The following is a 24108-nucleotide window of genomic DNA, read 5'->3' as shown; positions in this document are numbered from 1 at the left end:
AAAACTGATTTTTGTTGACAATAGCTAAGATCAGCGAATTTTATAATTAAGTTATTTTGCTTCATAATTTTGAACATTGGTACTTCCCATTTTCATCAATAGGTTGCATTTTGAAATACATGCATGCGAATAATTGTTAGGAACCTAAATTTTTACTAAAATGGGAATAATTCCTGGAGTTGTTGTTGAAGAATCAAAAACTTAGGAAAAACTTAAAAACTGAGTTATTTCTACTTTCATATTTCTAATACACATATTTTTCAAATGAAAATACTTTTGCTTGCATGTTTTTTTTCATAATCTCATGCCAAATATATAAAAACGGTTAATTTAGGAAACATATTATAAGTTGCGTCTTCTGAAAGACTAATCTCATCCCCTAAATTAACATTCTACGCAATCCTTTCTAACTTATCAACGGCAGCCGACAATGCTGATGGACGGAGTGCTCTCCAATTGTTATTCATTGCGCGACGAGTTCAACAAAAACTAATTAAAGAAAGCGAAACTGAAAATGAGACCGACTTAAAAATTATAATAAAGCTTCCGTCCGAACATAATGTTCATCACTCCACGAACGTTCGTTCCTAATTCTTGTGTTGTAAAATCATTTTCGGTTTCAGGTTAATGGATCATGGGCCCTACCGGGATTCGTGTGCGATTTCTACATTGCGATGGATGTAACCTGCTCAACTTCTTCAATATTTAATTTAGTAGCTATTTCTATAGATAGGTGAGTACATTTCATATATTATATACAGATTTTTATACGTTTGAATGATAAAGGATTTAAGTCTTGTAAGCAGCATCTCATTCAAATGATCTATTTCAGAGAAGCTTTCAATTATTACATTGCCAATTAGAGAAAAAGCTATATGGCTGTATGACAATACGGCATGTTCGCTTAATCTGATACCATTCGATTATAATTTATATCCATCAATATCTTAGTAATCATCATCAATTCCTAGCCAGCGTTGGGGGGAATATGTAGTTCTTAATCAAATCGCTACTGTGTATCGGTGCTGCAGTGTTTTAACAATATTTCACCAAATCGGACTATAGTAGTTTCTTATTTTTCAAACTGCTTTATACGATTTTGATGCAGGTCTTTTTTAGACCTTCGTCCTCCACTCAAAAGGTCAATTTCGCCTCAGAAGACTGTGGAATTCCTTCAGCTGTCAATCCGTAGACATATCAAAATCGTTGCAATCTGATTTTTGAATTTGTTCCTCAACACTGATCATAACTCGCTCGTTTCTCATTTAATTACTTTATTTCTAACATGATATTTCCAGAGTGTAGACTAAGATCTGTGTTCAGCGATCACAGTACAGGTCTGGAGGCTACTACATCTAAGCCCTGAAGCCCTTATTATACCTGTCACACGGATACTTCTCCCCCAATCCCAGACCGGACCCAGAGATGTGAATCACCAATCTATACACATCACCTCTCAGCCATCCTTCCCCTCATTCTCGACCAAAAAAGACGGTTCACGTATTAGCAACAAGGGCAGCGTCGCCTTAGTTGCTAGCTCATCTCGTACTTCTCGCTTTTTCTTCTCATCCAGAGGGAAGTGCAGCGCTGTAGAAGTCGAAATTGCAGATCTAAGAAGCAGATCTAAATCGTCCACTGGTGGGGCAATGTATATTGAAATCCAGAAATAAAATCTACTTACCATATACTCTAAAAAATGACAATAAAAATTAAAAGATTTATTCAGAATGGGTTCAAGACGAGAACTAGATAATTGAAGCTTATGGTAGGATTCTACAGCCCGTTCGTTTTAATGCTGCAAGAAACCAACGTATCTAACTCAGATTCTTTCTCAATCAAAGGTTTCCAATTTATTAGAACGGAAAGAACTGATAATATAAGATCACCGGTCTACATTATCAAAATACATTTGGCAGACAGATTTATTACTCTCTGCAATTTGTACTTAAAGATCGATACTTCATCGATAGTTATTTCCAAAACTGATATGCATAGGAATATGGATATAGAACGTATCGCAAAGCTCATGCACTCGATTGAAGTCTGCTATCCTGTAACCAAAGAGGCTATCTAGTAGTAGAAATGGTGTATGATAATAGACTTCATATTCTTAACGATAGCTCGCCTACATTCATGTCTTCTTCTATCGGATACTTCTCCTGCCTTTACTGGGTATTATTCTCCATATCTATATTTGGCTAACTACAATGTTTGCTACAAATATTGCTACTAATTACAAATTTAAAATGAATCAAAATAGCTCAGGTTGACCACTTAAGTCAAATGAAAGAAAATGAGGAAATATTAACTTTCCCTCTTATAACAGTAGGATGCTGCTTCATTAAAGGCCAGCAGTAATTTGCTAATATTTTAGCATTCCATCTTCTTTAAGATTGCTTAAAATCCAATTACTATAATCCAATGAAAATATCTATGAATTAGTTTCTTTAGAGATAACCAGGTCGCTAAATCTTTCAGTTTTATTTTTTGTGGGCAACAAAAATGTCTTCTTTTAATTTAGCATCATTTAATTTAAAAAAAAACAGTTTTCAGATATTAATTTTTTTTACCATTTATATCCATTGCCTTGACAAAATTTTTCATTATACCAAATTTGATATACAAACCATGGAGCTGAAAATCCAGGCCATCATTTTCCATAAGAAACGTTACGCACTGCGCGTCTCGCAACTTAAGATCGACACCGCAACAATTGCATGGCTGGATAACGTCACGTAACTAGGTGTCCATTGCTAACATCGTGCTGAGAAGTTTATTTTGGAAACTTGAAGCCACTTGTGTGGACCGACCTATGATCTTGTAAAATAAGCATTTGATCTTAGGTCAAATAAGCATAGGTCTTCTGGGAGGCCTAACCGCACGCATTTTGTGATCATACCGTCGTGCCAGACCTTGTCGAAGTCTTTAGTTAGTTCCAGAATTACGGCTCCAATTTTTTGTTTTTGTTGTTTTCCTTTGTGAAAGAGTTGAGAGCCTAGAGTATTGCCCTCTCAGCAAGCTTTGACATAGCATTGGGAAGGCTGATTGGCCTGTAGTCAGATGCAGATGATTTTGCTCGTTTCTTGGGAATAACCGCTATATGTGCGTGTTTCCAAAACGCCGGGAAATGTTGCAGCCTCATGATGGAGTTAATGATGTTTACCAGTTCCGCAAGCTGCTTATATGGGAGCTTTTTTAATTGGGTAATCGATATTTCATCGAAACCTGGAGATTTTTTGTTTTTAAGTCTGTAGAGACTTTGGAGACATGAAATGGTTGAGAAGAAAAGCTGGAGTGACTGGTCTTTTGATGGAGTTGGATTCGTTGTTGACAGTGTAGTTGTCTTTAGGTTTAGTGTTCATCTGAGCCTCGTAAGTCTCTGCAAGGGGCTCCATTTTATCTTGGTCATTGACTGCGAAATTTTCTGTAACCTCTGACTTCAGGGGGGATGACATTGTGCCGTTGAAACACGTCAGAATGAAGGTGGCCATCCAGTCTTTGGTCCGCGAGAAACGAGTTTCTTTTCATCGCTCGCCAGGTCGAGAGGGCCTGCCCTGTGTTCACCTCCATTTTGTCTGCAACATTAAGGGTGCATTTAGCTAATCTGCAGACCATTTTTGATGCAAATTTCTCGTTTAAGAGAAGCGGGAAGATTGTTTCTCCGCGGTTGGGATTGTAATGAAATTTCAACTGTGGCAGATTCGTGAGCAGAATATCACGAGATAGCTTGAGTACGGTTTCCTCGAGCTATTCTGTTAAGTATTGTGTTAAGTGTTTTTGGTATATCTACTCTCCCAAAGAGACAGAAAACAACAATATTTCATGAAACCTCTCAGTAGTCCAAGCAATATAGCACGAACTTTTAAATCAACACCAACTTTGCAGTTGTATTCTTTATATTTTATTAGGTCTAAAATTAGTTTAATGTTTTCATTTTCAATGGCATGGAAGGTCATCGGCTGCCATTGTATTATTATATTAATAGACAATGTTTTTAACAATGTAGTAAGGAAATTTAAACACGTAATGTTATTATCACTTATTTTTGAAAAATTGTGTGACACAGTGTTAAAGGTCACAACATTACTAGACGGTAGAAACTTATATAAGCCATAACGAATATGTTACCTGCGTTTAAATACAATAAAAAAGAAATTAAAGAAAAAATTGTTTCTCCATGTTTCAATTTGATTCAGTTAAGACTTTCAGATAGAACAAATTTATTTCGGGACTGAGATCCATTGTGTTCGTTGCCCTCTCAAAACTGTTGTAAAGATAGAGCGAAATACAGAAAAGTAAATCAAGTTAGAGGATCTATTGGACGACCGGGAATACAGTATAAAGAAACCTTTACTGCCTTCAACAGACATTGCGCAAAAAAAGGTTTTTCCTCAAGAATATCGCATAAAATATTCCCTGTGTAATGGAAAGTGGAAACATTTTTACGTAATGTTTAAAGAGAAGCTTCATAACGAAAAGTAAACGTTTAATTCCATTCTCCGAGGAGGTCGTCTGATAGAAGGAAGGATAAGAAAAAACGCCCGGGTATCATTTTATGATTTATGCGTTTCGCGATCAAAAATTAATGAAAATTTTCAGTCTTTTTAGATCCTCGAGTTTAATATAAATATATGCTCGCACGGGAAAACGGCAATATAACTGTTGATATATATATGTATTCCCGAAATTGAAATTTGTATTTATACTTCCACCGAACGAAGGCGTATGAAATTTATTTTAAGGCAGTTAAAATAAGATGAAATGTTTCTTTCCTTATAAGGTACCTTACAAGACCAAATATCAAATTGGAATTGTCTGATTGAACTATCATTTTTACTCACACCTTTCCATTATGCAACTATTGGGTAGTTTCATATATTTTGATCAGCGAGACGTTACTGTGACCAACTTAATATAATGGTTTAATTTAAGTTATTTGATGCTTCTCTACAATTTAAGTGTCAAGTGTTTTAATATCAACTAGTGATCGCCCTGTTATAGAATTTTGTACAGAATAAAGAGAATCATTTAAAATCATTAAAAATAATGTTTTCGTAGTATTTTCGATATAAGATCTGATCTAAATTTAATATGTAACAATAATTAAAATAATAAATGTCTGTATATTAAAACATATTAAAATAACTATCTCAAGCTTAACCTGTTTAAATGGAATATAATTAAATCTAATGTCCATTTAGTTTCAATAATATTAATAAGTGTAAATTACCAGTGGTGTGTACATTAAAATATAAGTTTCATAAGTCAGATTACTTTCAGAACTGTAATATATTTAGAGCATCAAATATAAACATACATGATGTTTCTTTACTTGTGTTATAAACATAAATATAGAATAATAAATTAAGTAATTCATGTTTGTATATTAAAATAGGGAACATATGAATAAAACAATTTAGAAATTGATATTTGACTTTAGCTTGTATATTACAGCAATAACGAACACAATTAGAGAATTTATTTTTTACGATTTAGAAATATATGTTAAAGGAATGTCTTTACAATCACTAAAAATAAACTATTGATTTTCAGGACTTAGGTCTATAAAGTAAATAATCAAAATAATTTAGACAAGCTATAAAGAATAAAATGTCACATAGTCACATTTCTTATAACATTAATGATTGAAACTCTTAATATTTAACAATACTTGTTTGTAAAGTGTTTACACATTTGCTGTTAATACAACATAATTCATTATTACTTGTCCTATGTGTTTCATTTATGCAAATTGCGTTAACACTAAAACATGTTAACTGCTGCATATTTTTATTACTCCATTTATGTATGCATGTGCTATTTATCTTTTATGCATATTTCACATCTATAATATATATATATATATATATATATATATATATATATATATATATATATAATATATAATATATATATATATATATATATATATATATATAATATATATATATATATATATATATATATATATAATATATAATATATATATATATATATATATATATATATATATATATATATATATATATATATATATAATATATATATATATATATATATATACATATATATATTACAAAAATAATAAATAAATAATAATTTGTATATCCAAATTTTTGAATTACATGATTGCCATTGATTACTCATATATTATATCTTTCGATAACACTCTTACCGAGAGCTCATCTTTAGTTTGGCTTTTATGACTCGCTTATCTATCAGCGCCTTGTAGATTTTGGTTGTTGCATTTACTGAAAACGACTGAAATAAATCAGAAGTTAATACCACTAAAAGGTACAGAAAAATCTTAATAATTTTTAGGATTACCTATAGTATAATGATATACTGTCTTCAATGAACGGCCTAGAAGTCTAAGAAAGTCTAAAGATAATGAATTGCAAGGGTTACCTCGCAATTAACTTTGAGAAAGCTTACCAAGTGATGAACTGAGTTTTCGGTAACGTAGTCTAAGAGACGCATCCCGATTAACCCAAGTCTTGATTTTTGTAGAATTTTCAGTAGCGCCTCTAAATATACAATAATAAATTAGATAATTCATGTTTGTATATTAGAATAGAGAATATATGAATATAACGAATTTAAAATTGATATTTGGTTTTAACATGTATAGCAAAACAATAATGAAAACAATTAGATTACTTATTTTTTACAAATTATTAAAATATTTATTTATTTTACTCACTGACTTAAGGGCATTCGGTTTTCCACGTTATCTATTGGTTTCCGGAAATGCACTCTTTCAAACAATGAAAGAATTTTGAAAATCGGTCCTTAATTGACGAAGAAATTGGTAAACACACATACAAAGTCGGTTAATATGTAGATTCGATAAAAGCGCCTTTAGTGTTTTGGTGTTAGTTATAAAATAGTTATATCGTCATAAGGGCATATTTTTAAATGGTTAGGTTTAGAAAATTTTAAAAAGCAGTTCACTATGACTAAGCCTCTAAAATACTCCCTGATAATGATACATCCGTTACCCAGCAGGATTCGAACCCGCGACTATCGCAACAGTATGATAGGATAGTCCTGTCGTCTTGACCACTGCGCCAATGAAGTCGGCATTTAAAATGACTGAAAAAATATAATATAACCACGAAAAATTATTTATGACTAAGTAACGCTCCAAAAAAATACGCCCGATTTGAACAGTTACTTGAATAATATATTTCGAAGTTAATTTTTTCTACATAAAACAAACTATTTTCGACACGGACGCAATTGTTTAATATTATAATTTAAAAGTTTTGGTTTAATTAAAATCCTTAAATTAAATATATGTAAATTGTCTCGCTTAAATCGTTAAGCTCCATTCAAGAACGCAAGAACATAAAACACATATTTAGTTGTTTGGTTGGGCTTTACTTTTACAAGCCCAATCGCATATGAATTGAGGGAAATTACTGAAATATTATTAAAATTTTTTTCATAGTATAATCAATATGACATCAAAAATCAATATGATATGGAACCTTAAGTAAAATAACAAAGATCTTTATATTAGAACATTGAAATAACCATCTCAAAAATCAACACTCACTAATCTTTTTTAAATGGCAGTTAACTAAATCTAATTTCCATTAAGTTTCATAATCAACAAAGCATTGATACGTTTAAATTACTACGTTTTGGGGTTAGTTCTAAAATAGTTTAATATCGTCATAAAGACATGTTTTTAAACGGTTAGGTTTAGAAAATTTTAAAAAGCAGTTCGCTATGACTAAGCGACTAAAATACTGATACTGATAATGATACTCCACGATGATATAATATGATAAAAATTGTGTTTATGATTATGCTATAAAAATTCCATTCTTAGCGTTCCATACTATCCCTGTTTCTTTCCCTCATCTATCCACGGCTAATGGAAAGCCTACCTAAACATAAACACTTAATAGAATTGATTAAAATACGCATTACCATAAAACGTTATGTGATTAGTCGAAGGCAAGAGCGAAGCAATCGAATTAAACTAGACTATTTATGAAATTGCAGAATCGATTAACTCGAATTTGTTCTTCGGGAAGATGTGAGGGTTTAAATTGGAGGGTGTTTGGCGTTCAATGGGCTGCGAATTTGTTATTTTTAGATTATCGAATGGGAACAATTAGGAAAGCAATTGTGTATTTATTCGGCAGGAATCTAGAGTCGCTCGAGCGAAAGATAGCGGCATTGAATTACCTGCGAATTGCCTTTATTGTTCGGGATATAATTATATTTTGAACGGATGAGATCTATTTCCAGAGTCCTTGTCCGCCGGATTCTTCGTCGACTGTTATCCCTGTAAGTTAGATTCTCTCCGATAATTCATTATAGTTATTTTTTAAATCGAAACTCCAAGGATGATACGATGTTTTACTTTAACTTATGAGGTTAAATCAGGAAATAATTGGTTGGGGTAAAGGTCGTTTCTATTATTCTTAAATCTTTAACGTCAAATTATTAATTATTAAGCTCTTCTGGTAAAATCAGTAATTCATGAATATCATCAGAAATGTCTATTTTTCAAGATATAGACTCCTGTTGGTCCCGTAGAACTTCCAACGGTCATCAGTTTGCGTTCTAACATATAATCCCGTTCTATGTATATTTTCAAGCTGTTCACTGTATCTTATATCTTAAAGTCAAAAGCTCGATTTCGCCGCATATATGTGAATAATTTGTTAATTTTTCATTCAACGGACATGTTAGAAACCATTGTAATCTGCTTCTCTGAATTCGTTCTTCAAATGTACTTTCATTGACGCCTATAAGTCAAACTAATTCATTTCCAGCAAAACCACGCAGAGCAAAATGTAGAATTTGCCTTAATTATCGCGTTTGAAAGATCTCAAGCTTAGAGATGTCAAACTGTTACTCTATGTGCAAGTATCGGAGCCATACAGAAGGACATCACTTTCTTCTCCTGCACTTGCTCTAACTGTCCCAGGCATTTGGAAGATGGCGGAAATTATAATGATCTCAAAACTTGGAAAGTCACCAAACGAAATAAAAGCCAATGATATCTAAGATTTTTGAAAAACTCCTGTTGAAAAGAATAAAACCGATCATAGAGAGCAACAACCTAATACCAACATACCAGTTTGGGTTTATTAAGAAGCATTCAACAAATGACCAGGTCCACAGAATAATAGATGTTATTGAAAAAGCCTACGAAAGTAAACAAGTAAGCTGAGCCATATTCTTAGATGTAGCACAAGCCTTCGATAAGGTTTGGCATGAAGGCCTGGTTCATAAACTACAGAAAATCTTACCAAAACAACACACCGAACTACTAAAATCGTACATTACGGCCAGAATGTTTAGAGTTGAACAAGAAGTACTCTATAATCTCTCGAAACTAAAGCAGGTGTACCACAAGGAAGTGTACTGGGGCCAATGCTTTATCTATTCTACACTTAGGAGTAGAAAGGAGTAGAATATTAGGATGGCTACATTTGCTGATAATACTGCGATTATAGCTGTCAAATAATTGACCAATAACATTAAATAATACTACCATTCCATATAGAAACAACGCTAAATATCTCGGAATGAATCTTGATGCAAAACTTCGCTGGAGGGAACATATAAAGAAGAAAAGAAAAGAACTGGAATTGAAATATAGGAACATATATGATGATTGGAAGAAAATCACCATTATTAGTACATAATAAATTGCTAATTGAAAAGAATCAAACCATCTGATCTTGTGTAGTGTTCTGTAGTGAGCAGCAGTTTAAAAAAAAAACAACAATGACATGTATAAACATTATTTCAGTAGAGACTGAGTTAGGGCCGATGGGTCCTCTTAGTTATATACCTAAATTTAAGTTATCATAAAGACAAATTGTAGGTTAGTTGAAAATGACCAGTAACAATGTAATAATTAAATAATAAAAAAACTTGCTCTAACTGGATCTCGTTGATATTTAAGATAGCAGGCGACCAGTCAGTGGTCAATGTTTTACTCTTTTCTTATTAATTCTCAAGTCATATGGTTCTGGAGTGCGAACTGTCTTATGAAGAATACTAATAGCCTCAAGATCTGTCTCGGCGAATATAGGACATTAAAGAAAATCAGATCAGTCAAGCAGATTGTAGCATCATATTAAACCTCGCATTATTACATCAAATACATTGTTAAGAAACAGATCCGACAAATATTGTTCTGTCCAATAACATTTGAAATCCGAAAAGTCAGTTTGTTATATATTTATTGTTAGAAATTAAAAATAAAAGAAACTACTCGAGGGGATCAAACACGTATATTAAAACTCTTCATTAAATAACTACAACCACCAAATGTGAACAATATATTGGAAAAATTGATAATAAGGGCGATACAAGAAACACGTAAACATAAAGATAAATATGTTTAATAAAGGAGAGATGTGAATTGTACGAATTCATACTGAGGAATGTCCAGATAGAACCAATTGGTCTTTTGCTGATCTCGTTTCGGATTCAGGGGATTTAATTGTGCGGGTGACGCGGAACCCGGATGTACGACTGGGATTGCCGTATTTTATTTATTTCCCTCGAATATTGAGTGGGTACGGCCTTATTCAGCTGATGAAAGTGTTGCAAGGTGCCACGGGAATGCCATACTGATGTTCGTGACAATTTTCACGAACGGGATTAATACGAGTGTTACGATGTTATTCACAAATCATAGTGAATTGAGTAAAGCGCGAACTTTTTGGATTGGAATAATCGTTTTCCCATGCTTTGGTGCGGGTTCATCGTGTGCGGTCCACTGGTGTGTCTCTCGATGGGACTTCGGAGTGAAATGATGGAACCATATTTCATCCATTGTCACATATCGACTCAAAAACTCGGGTTTATTACGCTTGATCATCCTCAAACACTGCTCCTAATTATCAACTCGTCGTTGTTTTTGGTCAAAAATGAGCTCGCGCCGCACCCACTTTGCACAGAGCTTTCTCATACCCAAATATTCGTGAATGATATGATGCACACTTTCAGTTGATGTCTTTAGAGTATCTGCTATTTCATTCATTTTCAATTTACGGTCATTCAAAATGAATTTGTGGATTTTATTAATGTTTTCGTTGATAACAACCTCTTTTGGGCGTCCACTGCGTTCACCATCTTCGGTGCTCATTTCGCCACGTCTAAACTTAGCCTACCAATTTTTGATGGTTGATTTTCCTGGGGCAGTGTCCTAAAATTCGGCATCAAACCAAGTTTTTGCTTCAACTGTATTTTTCTCTTCAAAATGCAATATTTTATCAACATGCGAAATTCCTTTTTATTAGTTTTATTCGTGTAAATCTATAGTCGCCAGAATTAGTACCACGCGAACACCGGGTTGATTTGGGCTTGGACTATGTTACGAATCGCATCGGGACAGTGTCCGATGGTGGAAAACACTATGTCATCTGCATAAGATGCTGTGTTCGATTGTTTTGGGAGTGAGAAATCGGCTATGTACAAACTGAACAGGGAGGAAGTGTCCTCAACATTCGCAATCCAGGCCAAGGGTGGAAAACGCAGGTAGTTCGGTCAAATTTAGGACCAATAATGCGTTGCTAAAACTACATATAACTAACTTAAACAAACTGCGTTATTTATTTAATTAAAATCTTGCATAAATTCTAAACCACGGTATATATTTATAATTGTAACAATGGGTTGTAATATAGCAAAAGCACAACTGCTTGCATTTGTGGTCGAATAAGACGTGAGAGCTGTAGCAAGCGGCAGCAGGCGGTGAACTTGAACGACAAAATACATTTTAATATCGCGGGAAAGTTTCCCTACGCGCGCACGGCATAGAATATTCCGAAACCACATAAATTACACCTGACCGCGATCGTTCCGAGCAACAATTCTTTAATCCAACTAAAAGTTGCGCTGTAAATGTTTTAGCGAAGGCTAAAAGCACGCGATTATGCCGCTTTCAACAAGTAAAGTTGTGCAGTTACGCTGACCTTTCGCGAACCTTAATTGTCTCCAACAAGGTAAATTGCGAGTGAAACTAAGGCGACAAAACTGATAACGAAATAAAACAAAAAACTTTCCTAATAGCGAAACTTTACGTCCGCTTGTTATAATATTTCTTCGACGGAACAACTTGCCATCGATCAACGACATTCTCTCGTGAAGATATGTATCGAGTCGACTTCGAAATAAACTTGAAGCTCAGTAGCGTCTATGTGTTTCTTGTTTAATAACCTCTACAGCGCGGGCACATGGAGGCGTGAGATTTGTTATGGTTAAAGCTTATATCAAGAAATAATATTTAGTCTTAAATTTCTGCGTACTTCTTGAAATACTTTTAATACTTATAAAATCAAGCAACCCGTTGTATCCCCCAGATATGTAATACAAAATATATAAACTATTTTAGGCTCCGGCCGACGCGCGGCCAGCTCCAAAACTTATAATTAGCGTTGAAAACTATCGACTGACAAGAGTCGAAACATTCGATACTCAAACTAGCGCACGGTGCACGGTTCGACTGTTTTTTCAATTCGTGATGTCAGACGAAGATTTACGAACGCTTTCCTGTATAAATTGTGGAAGAGGAAAGGACAGAGATAATTGCTTAATCAGCAGTTAATTTTATGTGTTTATATTTTCTAACGGTAGTATAAGCGAGACGGATATGTATATATTCCTTCACGTACTAACTTTAAAAAAAGGAAAGGAAAATAATATTTACTGAATACTATTAGCATGCAATTAATAATTTAATTTTAAACGAAGTAGAATTACTTTTATATTTGAATATTCTGTGGATCTGTAAGAAGGAATGGAATAGAGTGGAATGATACCCCACAAATGTTTTATCGCATTTTAATATGTTAATTGCTATTTTTAAATAATATAGTATAATAAATATATACAATAAAATAGAACTTAAACAAAACCTAAAAACTCAAGATGCATAATAACCATAAATACTAAATAAAAACTAAATATATACCTAATCAGAGAAAAAAAAACTAATCCATGACATAATTCAAAATGATCGCACAATAACTACTAGAGCTTTTTTAAATAAACTCAATGCTTTATTTATTATTGAACGAAAATATTTTTTAACAAAATTTACCAGGAAACTACCAAAAAAAATCATAAAACTATACATATTACTTTTAAATCTATGTAAGCACGAATTGGGTACATTTTTGTCATGGTCGCGGCTAAGACGACAGAGCCAGAACGTTAAAAAATCTCTCGAATTAAACTAGTAGAACCAAAAATAGTAACTAAAAGTGGACGACTAAAACAGTCGATAATAAATAGTAATAAAATCAGTCGGACCGAAAATAGCGACTGAAAAGTCACTGGTAAAAAGTAGTAAAATCAGTCGAACCAAAAATTAGGGACTGAAACAGTCGATAGTTAGATAAAAAGAAATTATTTAATTTTCAGCGATGTTAGTTAGACGTTATATTATATGAAATATAATTATATAAATGTGAATATGTGAATATGTAAATGAGAAATATGTGAAATATACATTTGCCGATCACTAGTACGAAACATACCCTTGTAACACATGGGTGGAAAAGTCCTTGGCGTAACAAAGAAAACGCTTTTTTTGTTCAAAATTGGGTTTCTTTATCAACATATCACAACAATCTCCATCAAGAGCCACACAATAATTTAAGCGCCCCTCTAATATTTTATACGTTTTCTGTAGGACGTTTTTTTTTGTTTTACCTTAAAATATGCCTTTCACCAGTTGTTATGCACTCAGGTGATTGTTTTGAATCCGGAGTAAAGTGATTGATCCATCTTTCGTCCATTGTCATATATCGATGTAAATATTGCGATTTGTTACATTTACACATTACCAAACACTACTCAAAATTATCAACACGTTCCTGTTTTTCGTCAACAATGAGCAAACGCGGCACCCACTTGGAACAGAGCTTTCTCATAGCCAAATGCTTATGCAATATAAAACCATCACGTACTTTAGATAACTTTACGATGTTAACTAACTCACGTAACTTCACTTGTCAATCATTCAAAACGATTTTGTGAATTTTTTTTATGTTTTCCGGACGTTACCACCTCATTTGGACGTCCACTGCGTTCTTCATATTCGATGTTTCTACGACCAAGTTTGAAGTCAGCAAACCAATATTTTATTGCTGTTTCTAACAGAGCGTGGTACTAATAACTCTTTTTAAGTCATTGCTTGGCTTGAAGTGTAAGCACTGTAAAATTAAAACACGATATTTTTTTTTGATCAACTGTTTTGAAATTAACAAAAGTAATGTCACACTTAGCACAATAACTCACAAGCTTTTAAGTAGAATAAGGTGAAATTTTAACAACTATCTTTTGATGCTTAGTCTGAAAAAGCGTTGAATGCAACGAAACTAGTACCATTTATGTGTTAGGCCCAGGCCTTTTTAGCCCTTGTGTTATTATAACTATACTTTAAAATAATAAAAGACTATAAATAATATTATATAATATATAATAAATTACTATTAATATAGACTTATTAAAAGACTATAAATATTATATAATATATAATAAAAATACTATAAAAGACTTTTAGTCCTTATATTATATTATTTTAACAGTTCAAAAATAAGGTATTTTACCGCCATCGATGTGTTTCCAATTTTTGTATCTTTTGTATTGAAGCTAAAGTATTCGATAAGATCGGGTTAAAAAAGTTAAAACCGAGCATGAATAGCAAAAAATCTCAGCGACATCGCTTACAATTAAATAAAATCGCTTAATAATATTTTAATTTTCCCACATTGTGTTTTTACGTAGATTCAAATATAAAACCTAGCGTCTTTCGACCTAAGATTTCTGTGTCGCCATTTTACGGTATACTGCTGCACGATTTTATATCACAACTTAAAATTACTCTTCTATGGTCGATTTACGTACAACGGAAACAGCAAATAACCTGCCGAACTGGCAACACGTTTCCCAGGTACATATTTTGTGTAATTTGTCTGACAGCTTCACGTTGTTGCTTGATTTAAGGGAATTTCGTTTTATTGGGATTTACTCAAAGTTCTTCAGGCCGTTCTTTATCATTGAGATCAAGGTCACCACCGACCAATGTCGAAATTATAATTTCCAGCGCCCCTCGATTAGAGTTAATATACACTGAATATCTCAATAATATGAAAAGAGTAAATGTTGTTTAAAGCTGAAAATGTGAAAATTATTAAACTATTTAACTTGTAGCGATTGCTACATCACTTTAGGCCTCCCCAAATGCACCCGCGCTAGATTTTAAGGTTGGCAACGTTTTTTTTCTTATTCCTGACTAGAACCAAATCGTCTCTTGTTGATGTCGATTCGGGTTCGGGATGGAGGAGTGTTTTGCGGGCGACGGAAACCCTGAGTTACGACTGGGATTGTGGTTGGTTTAGCCACCAGGGTTTGTGGATGGGTAGGGATTTAATCAGATTGTAATCGTGTTCTAAAACTACTAGGGAAAGCCTTACACTGAGCATGTTCTTGAAACGCCGGAATTTCTTGGAATGGAACACTTGGAGTAGTCCAAGTTATCTCTCAGAGACGTACCTGTACCAGACCTGTGCTCCGTACAGGCAAACTGGTCGGACTAGCATCTTATACAGAGTGGCTTTCTGGGGAGATTGGGAGTTTACTTTTTCTGTAGAGGAGTGAGGATTGTAGACTCTATACGCTGGATAGTGCTGGATTTGGATAGACCATTAGAACCTTCGGTCAAACTGGAGACCGAGGTATGGAGCCAGGGGATGGGAACTTCTCCGATTAGGAGATGATCAGCGCGAAACACCTTCTTACGACAGAACAGAATAGAATATAACGCTAGGGGATTGGTACCTAGCGCTTCCATGATATGAGGGTCAAACGCGACTACATCTCCACTACCGCATATCTTTGCCTAGCCTAATATCCAGTCCATTCCTGTCGTCCACATGTACACTCTAAATTAAATAAATAATTTTATTTTAATCCGCGTTTTTTTAGTAAGAGTTTTCGAACAAATAAACAGAATTAATTCACATAGAAGAACGAGCAATCCTACAAACTTAATAGTTAGGATGCTTGACATAACATGCACTTTTACCAGTTGCTGAGTATCGCTGAATTCGTTATAACTCCTTAATTATTTTATATAGAAAGAAAACTGCATTATTTAATTAACTAAATGTGTTGAGTGCAATTTATAAACATTAATACTGCCTGGAATTAATTCTGAATTAGCTGTAGTATAACTGAAAATTCGTATTTTCAATTAACTGGAGTAGAATTAATGAGCCTTGATAGTAATGTACATAAATCCTATCGTAATTCAATCGAGATTGCCTAGTATCGACCCACGCATCAGGCAAGGAGCTTTATCTACTGTGATCTATTACTAATATTACCTTGTTCGTAATATCTAAGTTTTGTCATCGTAAGCTTGGCGCATTATTAGATTTCGGCAAATACGGCAGTGCAAATAGACAAGGCTGTAGTTGTCGATAGTTCGCAGGGAGATTTAAGTTCAGAAACTGCGATAGTAATCTTGGAAGATATCCGCGTTCTAGTTTCAGAATTACACATTTTCATATGTAAATAAAGAGAATAATTAATTTTGGATAAACGCAGTATTTGTTATTAGGTGTTTGCACATATTCTGATTATATTTTCGTTTTAAAAAGCCATATATTTCGAACAATTTTCAGTCTATACGTGCGGTGACAATTTTTCTCCTTTTGTATCCATTAAATCATATATAGCCATGTGGAAATATTTGATTCATGTTGACGAATAAATATATACTGAACTAATACATCAACAACTGCTGCAGACACTTAGTAGTGTGTCAGGACAATGCCATTATAACTTTATAGAAATTCTTAAAGGATATTAGATTTCTTTAACAGGCAGCTTTTCTTGGAATCGAACAAGAGCCGTAATAAATGCTGAAAATGCAAAGGGTCACTACTAATTAATAATAAAAAGAAAACTCTTATTAAATTTAGAGAAATGTCCAAGCCATTGAGTATAATAGTTATTTTATTTGATACTTCACATTTATTCTAATAGATATCACTGATCAAAATACATACTCAGACTTTATTAATTCAATTTTTATTAATTACTATCAATTCAATTTTATTAATATTCAATCAATAACTTAATACTATTGACAATTATTCTTCTCGTCTCTTTATATCTACTTAAAAATAACCCAGTTATTTTTATACAGATATAAAGATCGTTTTCCATCTGATATAGTTTCTCATAGTTTACTAATATAAGTATGTTACTAATAGTTTACTGGTGCATACTGACTGAATGTTTACTGCATTACGTGAGCATACCAATTATACAATATTTGATCATTATAGGTAAAAGCAGGACCAACTACTAGGACTTTGGATGCAAAAAATTAAGTATTATCAGAAATATATTAAGAAATTCTTATCTTGATATCATCGGTTTCATTGACGACTAACTTAAAATTTTCTCACAGTACAGTACCTTAAAATTAGATAGTTTTCCAGGAAGTTTAGTTTTGTTGAGTTTTCGTTCTAGTTCAGCATTGTCCAAGAGCACTTTGCAGCTTCTCGTTGTTTCCGCGGCGGTGGAGTATTTTGCCATGTCTTACTGCAAATCTCTCAATTTCCTCTATAAGAGGTGGAACCCGAAGGTCTCTGTGTAAGTAGCTATTCTTGCAGTATCTGGGTGCATCCACAATAAATACTTGGCGTTGTTACGAAGCTTACTGGCGAGTATATTTTTTAATTAAAACTAAACACTCAATAAAATAAAAGTTAGGAGTACTTTTCAGTCAAAGTAGCATTTACTGGACTTGGTTAAACAACAGTACAAGGTCACATGGTTTGATTCCTTTGTATTGCGTCTTTCATTATTTTCCAATATTTTCAATACTTTGGTGGCAACGCTAGAGTGGAGTCTTTCCTCATGTTTTGTTGTGAATATATTAATTTGCTTTATAACAGTTGAAATCCAAAGGCCTCGGTGTAAGTAATTGATCCTACAGTATCTGGATGCATCCACAATACCTCTCAAAACTTTATTCTAAAATACTTTTATCACGTTAATATTACTTCTATCAGATTATCCCCATAAATGAATTCTGCAGGTCTACATAGATCTTCTTACTGATTTCTTTTCCTTTCCTTCTACTGTGTCTCTTCTAACGAAGTTTCGCGACAATGTTCATCTCAACATATTGTTAAAAACTAAATCAAGCTTATCGCTGGAACATACTAATACAGTTGGTTATAATAATTCGTGGAAAAATACTTGACTAATATAAGGAAAATATTTTTCATCAAAACTTCCACAGCTAAAAATCCATCGTGAAAATCAGTGATTGAAAATGTGAGCTGTAGACATATCTTGATTATCATTACAAATGCTTTTCCTATTAATTAATTCGGTCGATTTTTTCCTGATCGTCTTTTTCAATTGCGTTAGCTGTTGTTTTTAGCGAGTCAAAATGATGGTTTTGCATGGTTCGAGCAAATTCTTAATGATACTCTGGGCTTTGTAACCATTTCTCAAGCTTCAAGGGGCTTAAAAACAACTTTTCATACATTTTTGGTGTATGTGTTCACCTTACAACGTCCATAATTATTAAAAGTGGTTCGATTTGGTTTCCTTTTTAGTAGTGATTCTCAAACGCAAACTTGGTCTTTCTATTTCCTTTCCAAGAATTTCATACATTGTTTCAAAGATTGGTAGGCCAGCGTGAAATTCATTTTTTTATAACGACAATTCTGGACCGAAAAACTGCTGAGATGGCAATTCCAACCCTCATAAATCTGCAACATCTTTTGGATGAGGGCAATAGAAAAGTAAAACATGACCATCCTGAAATTTCGTTTTTCATAACATACATTTCAAATTCCCTATAGCACAAATTCGTTAAATGAACATTACTAATAATAGACTTTACAATACTCAGTAAAATAAACGTTTAACATTTTTTCGTGCCATGCTACGAAGATAGAGATGCAACGATAATAAAACCTGGACACTTGGAAAAATGCGATATAATCCGATGAACCATCCTTTACATAGTTCTCCTCAAACGACTACTTCAACAATTAATTCCTAGAGTCCAGCTTGACGAAGGTTTCGTTATGATTTAGGCGGCAATATCGTGTTCAGCCAGTACTCTCATTTAAATCACTGGCCAGATAACTGTAAATGAATATATTGATATCTTAAGTGATGGAGTTTTTAATATTACTGGCATATTACTATGAAATACTTTCATATTCCAAGATGATGATATGTCCATACACATAGCCAAAATAGTTCAGTTTCTATGCGAGACGTATGAAGATATCATCCAATATCTGCCCTCGCTAACAAAGTTCACAGATATGAACATGACTGAACCGTTATGGGGAGTTTTAGAGATGATAGTGAGGTGATACATTTGCATCTACAAAAAGATTTGCTGTTTTAAAAGGGACTCAACTCGTTAATAATAAATAAACATTGTGTATATGTCAGGTGTTATTTTATCCATCACCTGTATATCTCTTAGAAATGCAAACAAAAATAAGTAAGGTAATGGTAATAAGTGAAATAATTTTTTGATATTAAATTTTACTACTATCACATTAAATAATTTTACATGCTAATTTTATTATCACAAACCAACTGCTACCATTTTAGAATCACAAAATTCACAATGTCTGGATAAATCATAATATTAACAATATAATGAAACTCAAGCAATAAAATTACACTATATTTTTCTCTCTCTTTTTTGTTCAACCATTTTTAAGATCATAATCACAAAGTGCCATAGGAGAAAGAAACCTAGCATTTTCAGCAGTTTGTAAAGTATTCATATTGACCAGTGATATATTCTTATACGCAGACCGTTCAGAACAATGGCAAAACTTTTACTCTTAGAGTGATATGAGGAACAAATGTCTGCCCTATACCAACTTAGCAAAACTTTCTTTAACTTTAAATTAGGTTAGAAAATTTAGTATAACATATGTACTCTTATCTGTATTTAGATGCCGAATAAATCAAACATAAACTATTGTAGGTGTTAGGACTATTCTAATGGGTTATAATGTAATAATAAATGATAGGTTGGTCATCAGATTTTAATATATTACGTCACTTATTTGCAGTTCACTGCAAACTTGTCAAATCATTCGTGTAACATATTGTTCTCTGTCTAAAACTGATGTTACGATAAAAATCAAAAATAATAATAAAGAAAATGGTGCAATAATAAAATGAATTGAAGGTGTAACACCTAAACCATTTCATAAAAGATTGTTACAAATATTGAAAACTATTTAATCTTACTGCAGTGGAACTATCACCAAATTTGTGAAAACTGCCACTTGCATGACGTCTTCAGCGATGGATATCTCATAAGCGATTTGAACATAAGATATAATTTTGAAGGCTGTGTCCAGAATGACGTGGGCTCTGTTTTACTAACATTACGACGCAAAAAAGTGGAAAAATAGTGGAGTGCCCTGAAGTGAATTATGCTTCTCTTTACTTCTTTTTAGACTGTCTTGACACATGTATTCATGAGACATGATTTAGATTGCATAAAAAATATATATTTTCATATCTAACATATTTAAAACAACAGATTATGAAAAATCTATGACTATTTACACGAGTAACTACAAAACTACCATATTTACCATATTTAACTACCTTTGTGGCCATATGAGCAGCTTTCCCTACTTTGACAAAGTAATTTGAATGTTACTAGAATAATTACCATGTTACAAGAAACTAGTATAACATTGTATGAGGATCAAAAAATGTGGTATTTGCTTGGACAATAATCCGAATTAACGTTCCATAATGGACTGTTATTACAAAATAAATTACTGAAGGCCAGTGTGGGATTAGGGTGGGATATTATGTTTTCACAAATAACTTTAATATTAACAGATCCAAACTTACCAAAATAAAGTCCTTCGTAACATAACCAACGTACTAACGGTCAATGAAGAATTTATATGGTTTTATATATATTTTATAGAAAAAACATGAAGATAAATTGCGCGAACACGAAAATGTTGAAGTACCGCAGCTGTCCAACAACAGTGAACTGACCCGAAGCTTGTAGAAAGTTTAGCTAATATAGTTTAATGTGCAAGAACTATGATGAAATACATCTTGAATCTCCGAGTTTCTCAAAAATATAAGTTAATAATAAATAAATAGTGTGTATATGTCAGGTTTTATCTTGTCCATCCCTTGTATACTTGTTAGAAATGCAAACAAAAAAAAGTAGGGGATGCGGATAAAATAATGTTTTGTTTTTAAATTTTCCTACTATAGCCATTTACTTATATTTCGATACCATGTTAAAATCACAAAATTCTCGATCACAATGTCTCGATAAAACATAACATTAACAATAAAATGAAACTCTAACAATTAAATTATACTACTTTTTTCTCCTTCTTTGTTCAAGCATTTTTAAGGTAATAATCACAAAGCGCCGTAGGAGAAAAAACCTAGTATTTTCCTAGAAATTACTGGGAGAAGTTTGTAAAGTATTCACATTGACCAGTGATATATTCTTATACGCAAACCGTTCAGAACAATGGCAAAACTTTTACTATTAGAGTGGTATGAGGAACTACTGTCTGCCCTATAGCAACTTAGCAAAACTTTTCTTAACTTTAAATTAGGTTAGAAAGTTTAGTATAACATATGTACTTTTAACTGTATTTAGACGCAGAATAATTCAAACACAACCTATTGTAACTGTTAGGACTATTCTAATTGGTTATAATGTAACATATGACATGTTATTAATTAAGATTTAGGCGTTTGTTAATAGATTACGTCACTCTTGTTATAAAGTTTCTTGTTTTATTTTATTCTGCGAATTTATGTATATTCGAAGTTTGCTGTGAATCTGTCAGCTAATTTGAGTATTGATGTCTGCCTAAAACTGAAGTCACAATAAAGAGAGGAGACTGAATATGGTACAATAATAAAATATTTAGAAGGCGTATAAGACCAGTTTACAAAAGATTGTTATACGTATTTAAATATGCTTCATCTTACTTTACTATAGCAGATAAATGGATATCCATAGTTGAACAACTTTACATAAATTCTCGCAAGACAGTTCACCTAGAGGACGTCTTCATCAATAGATATCTCATAAGCAGTATGAAGATATGGTGATTTTGAAGACTGTGTGCACAATGAGCGCTGTTTTGCTAACATTACGATGCAACAAGTGAGCAACTATTTTCAAACAAATATCCAGTAGAAAGGGTTAGATTTGCATAAAAACTATTTAGCAATTCAATGTGAAAAATACGAACCGCTACAAAACAAAAAGTAGTTATTTTGCCAGTTTTCAATTTTTATTCTACAGAGTTATATGAAGGTCATTGGACCTAATAATTAGCATGTTAAAAATAAACAAGTAGAATATTGTATGGGACTCAGTGAAAAAAGTGGTGGTTCCTTGGACGACAATCTGAATTAACATTGTCCAATAAACGATTAATATAAAAGCAAATTCTAGGGCGGGCAATTATGGAGTTTTATTTCCTCATTCTTCCTAACCTAAAAGCACTTAGAAGGGTTTTGATCTCTTAAATGTCTATTTATAGGCCTAAAAATTAGTATTAATGGATTTTTTAAACTAAAATTCCATTCAAAGTCTATTGTTCTGCTGCTATTAAATTCATTCTATCTTTCAGGCAATTTACAGTTCCAATCTCGAATGAACGATGTATGTTTTAAGGCTATCGACCCGTTTTTTGGTATTTTCAAAAGAAGTGAAGCGTTGGTCAAACAGATCACGACTCCTTTGTTGGAACAAGTGGCAATTAAAAGGAGCAATATCTGGAGAATACGGCGGCTGGGATATTTCCGCCCGTTTTACAAAATGTGGTCGAGCTTTGTCATGTTAAAGGATGACATTATTGTTATCTTTGGTCGTATTTCTGGCGTTCTTCGGCTAACTGCTCTACTCAAACTCGTCAGTTGTAGTCGGTAAAGATTCCCATTGGTGGTGTCTACGTGTAATGCATTCAAATACTCGTATTTAAATTGTCTTCCTGCCCAAAATACTCTTGATTATCGGTATAGAAATAACCACATTTAAAGCCTCGAAACCGGTATTCACATGTTAAAATCGATAGAGCAAGGTTGCTATAAGGTTCGCACATCATTAGGTAACATTTAGTAAAATTTTTTATTAAAATTGAAGTAATAAAGTAAAATTCCTCGCTATTACAATTTACACGGCAGATATTCAGATATACTTATCATACTAGAAAAAGTTTTCATTTTCATGCCACACAATAAAAAGACTTGGAATACGCTCTCCCCTGTATAAAGGTGTAAAAAAGTAGGGCGGATAAAACGGGTTTATGTACTACAGGGAGCAATTAAAAAATCAAATTTTAATAAAATACTTTAAACACTTTTGAAATACATAAAAAACAATCTAATCTGACAACTAATAACATATTTCCTAATTGTACATTGTTATTGTCTTAAATATTATAAAACAAACAACCATAAATTAGAAAATAAATTGTCCAAATTAAACCTAAAAATACAATATTTCAATTTACCGAAATAGTAAATACATATTATAATTTTGATTATGAAACTCCCCTTTCTTTTCTATATTTTTATAGGTACATAATTGGACCCTATATCTATTATATGTAGCCAATTAAGTTTGAAACTCAGAATGTCTTTAAAAAAAACAAACTTTATTTCAAAAATAATAATGAAGAGGTTTACAACAATTGTTACAATACAATACACTGATTAAGATTACAATAAGCGAGACTTATTATGCTTAAACACGTACAGTACAAACGGATAGGCGAGACTGAAATCTAGGCATTCTGCCTTTACATTTATAGTAAAATTATGCTGTGTTAGCTATTCTTAAGTCTAAAGGTTAGTAAGTTGTTTGGGTGGACATAAATGACCATATAACTCCTCCCTCCTTAAGTATGAGAGAATGGGGTGAATTAAGTTTGAAACTCAGAATGTCTTTAAAAAAAACAAACTTTATTTCAAAAATAATAATGAAGAGGTTTACAACAATTGTTACAATACAATACACTGATTAAGATTACAATAAGCGAG

General features: G+C 32.8%; 1 protein-coding gene across 1 annotated transcript in view; it reads left to right on the top strand.

The window, feature by feature from the left end:
* The window catches only part of Dop2R (dopamine D2-like receptor), a 116733-nt gene that overhangs the window by 6504 nt on the left and 86121 nt on the right, over positions 1-24108 (top strand). The window contains exons 2-3 of the mRNA XM_076417036.1: positions 366-579; positions 624-733. Of these exons, the coding sequence (XP_076273151.1) occupies positions 366-579; positions 624-733 (324 nt within the window). The remainder of the gene's footprint in view (positions 1-365; positions 580-623; positions 734-24108) is intronic.

Source organism: Rhynchophorus ferrugineus, unplaced genomic scaffold, assembly GCF_030347505.1.
Source record: "Rhynchophorus ferrugineus isolate W39M unplaced genomic scaffold, kcgeb_rfMv2 rfM11, whole genome shotgun sequence".
Classification (NCBI taxonomy): Eukaryota; Metazoa; Arthropoda; class Insecta; order Coleoptera; family Curculionidae; genus Rhynchophorus; species Rhynchophorus ferrugineus.
The sequence above is the reverse complement of the archived record's forward strand: the minus strand, read 5'-3'. Positions and strand labels throughout refer to the sequence as shown.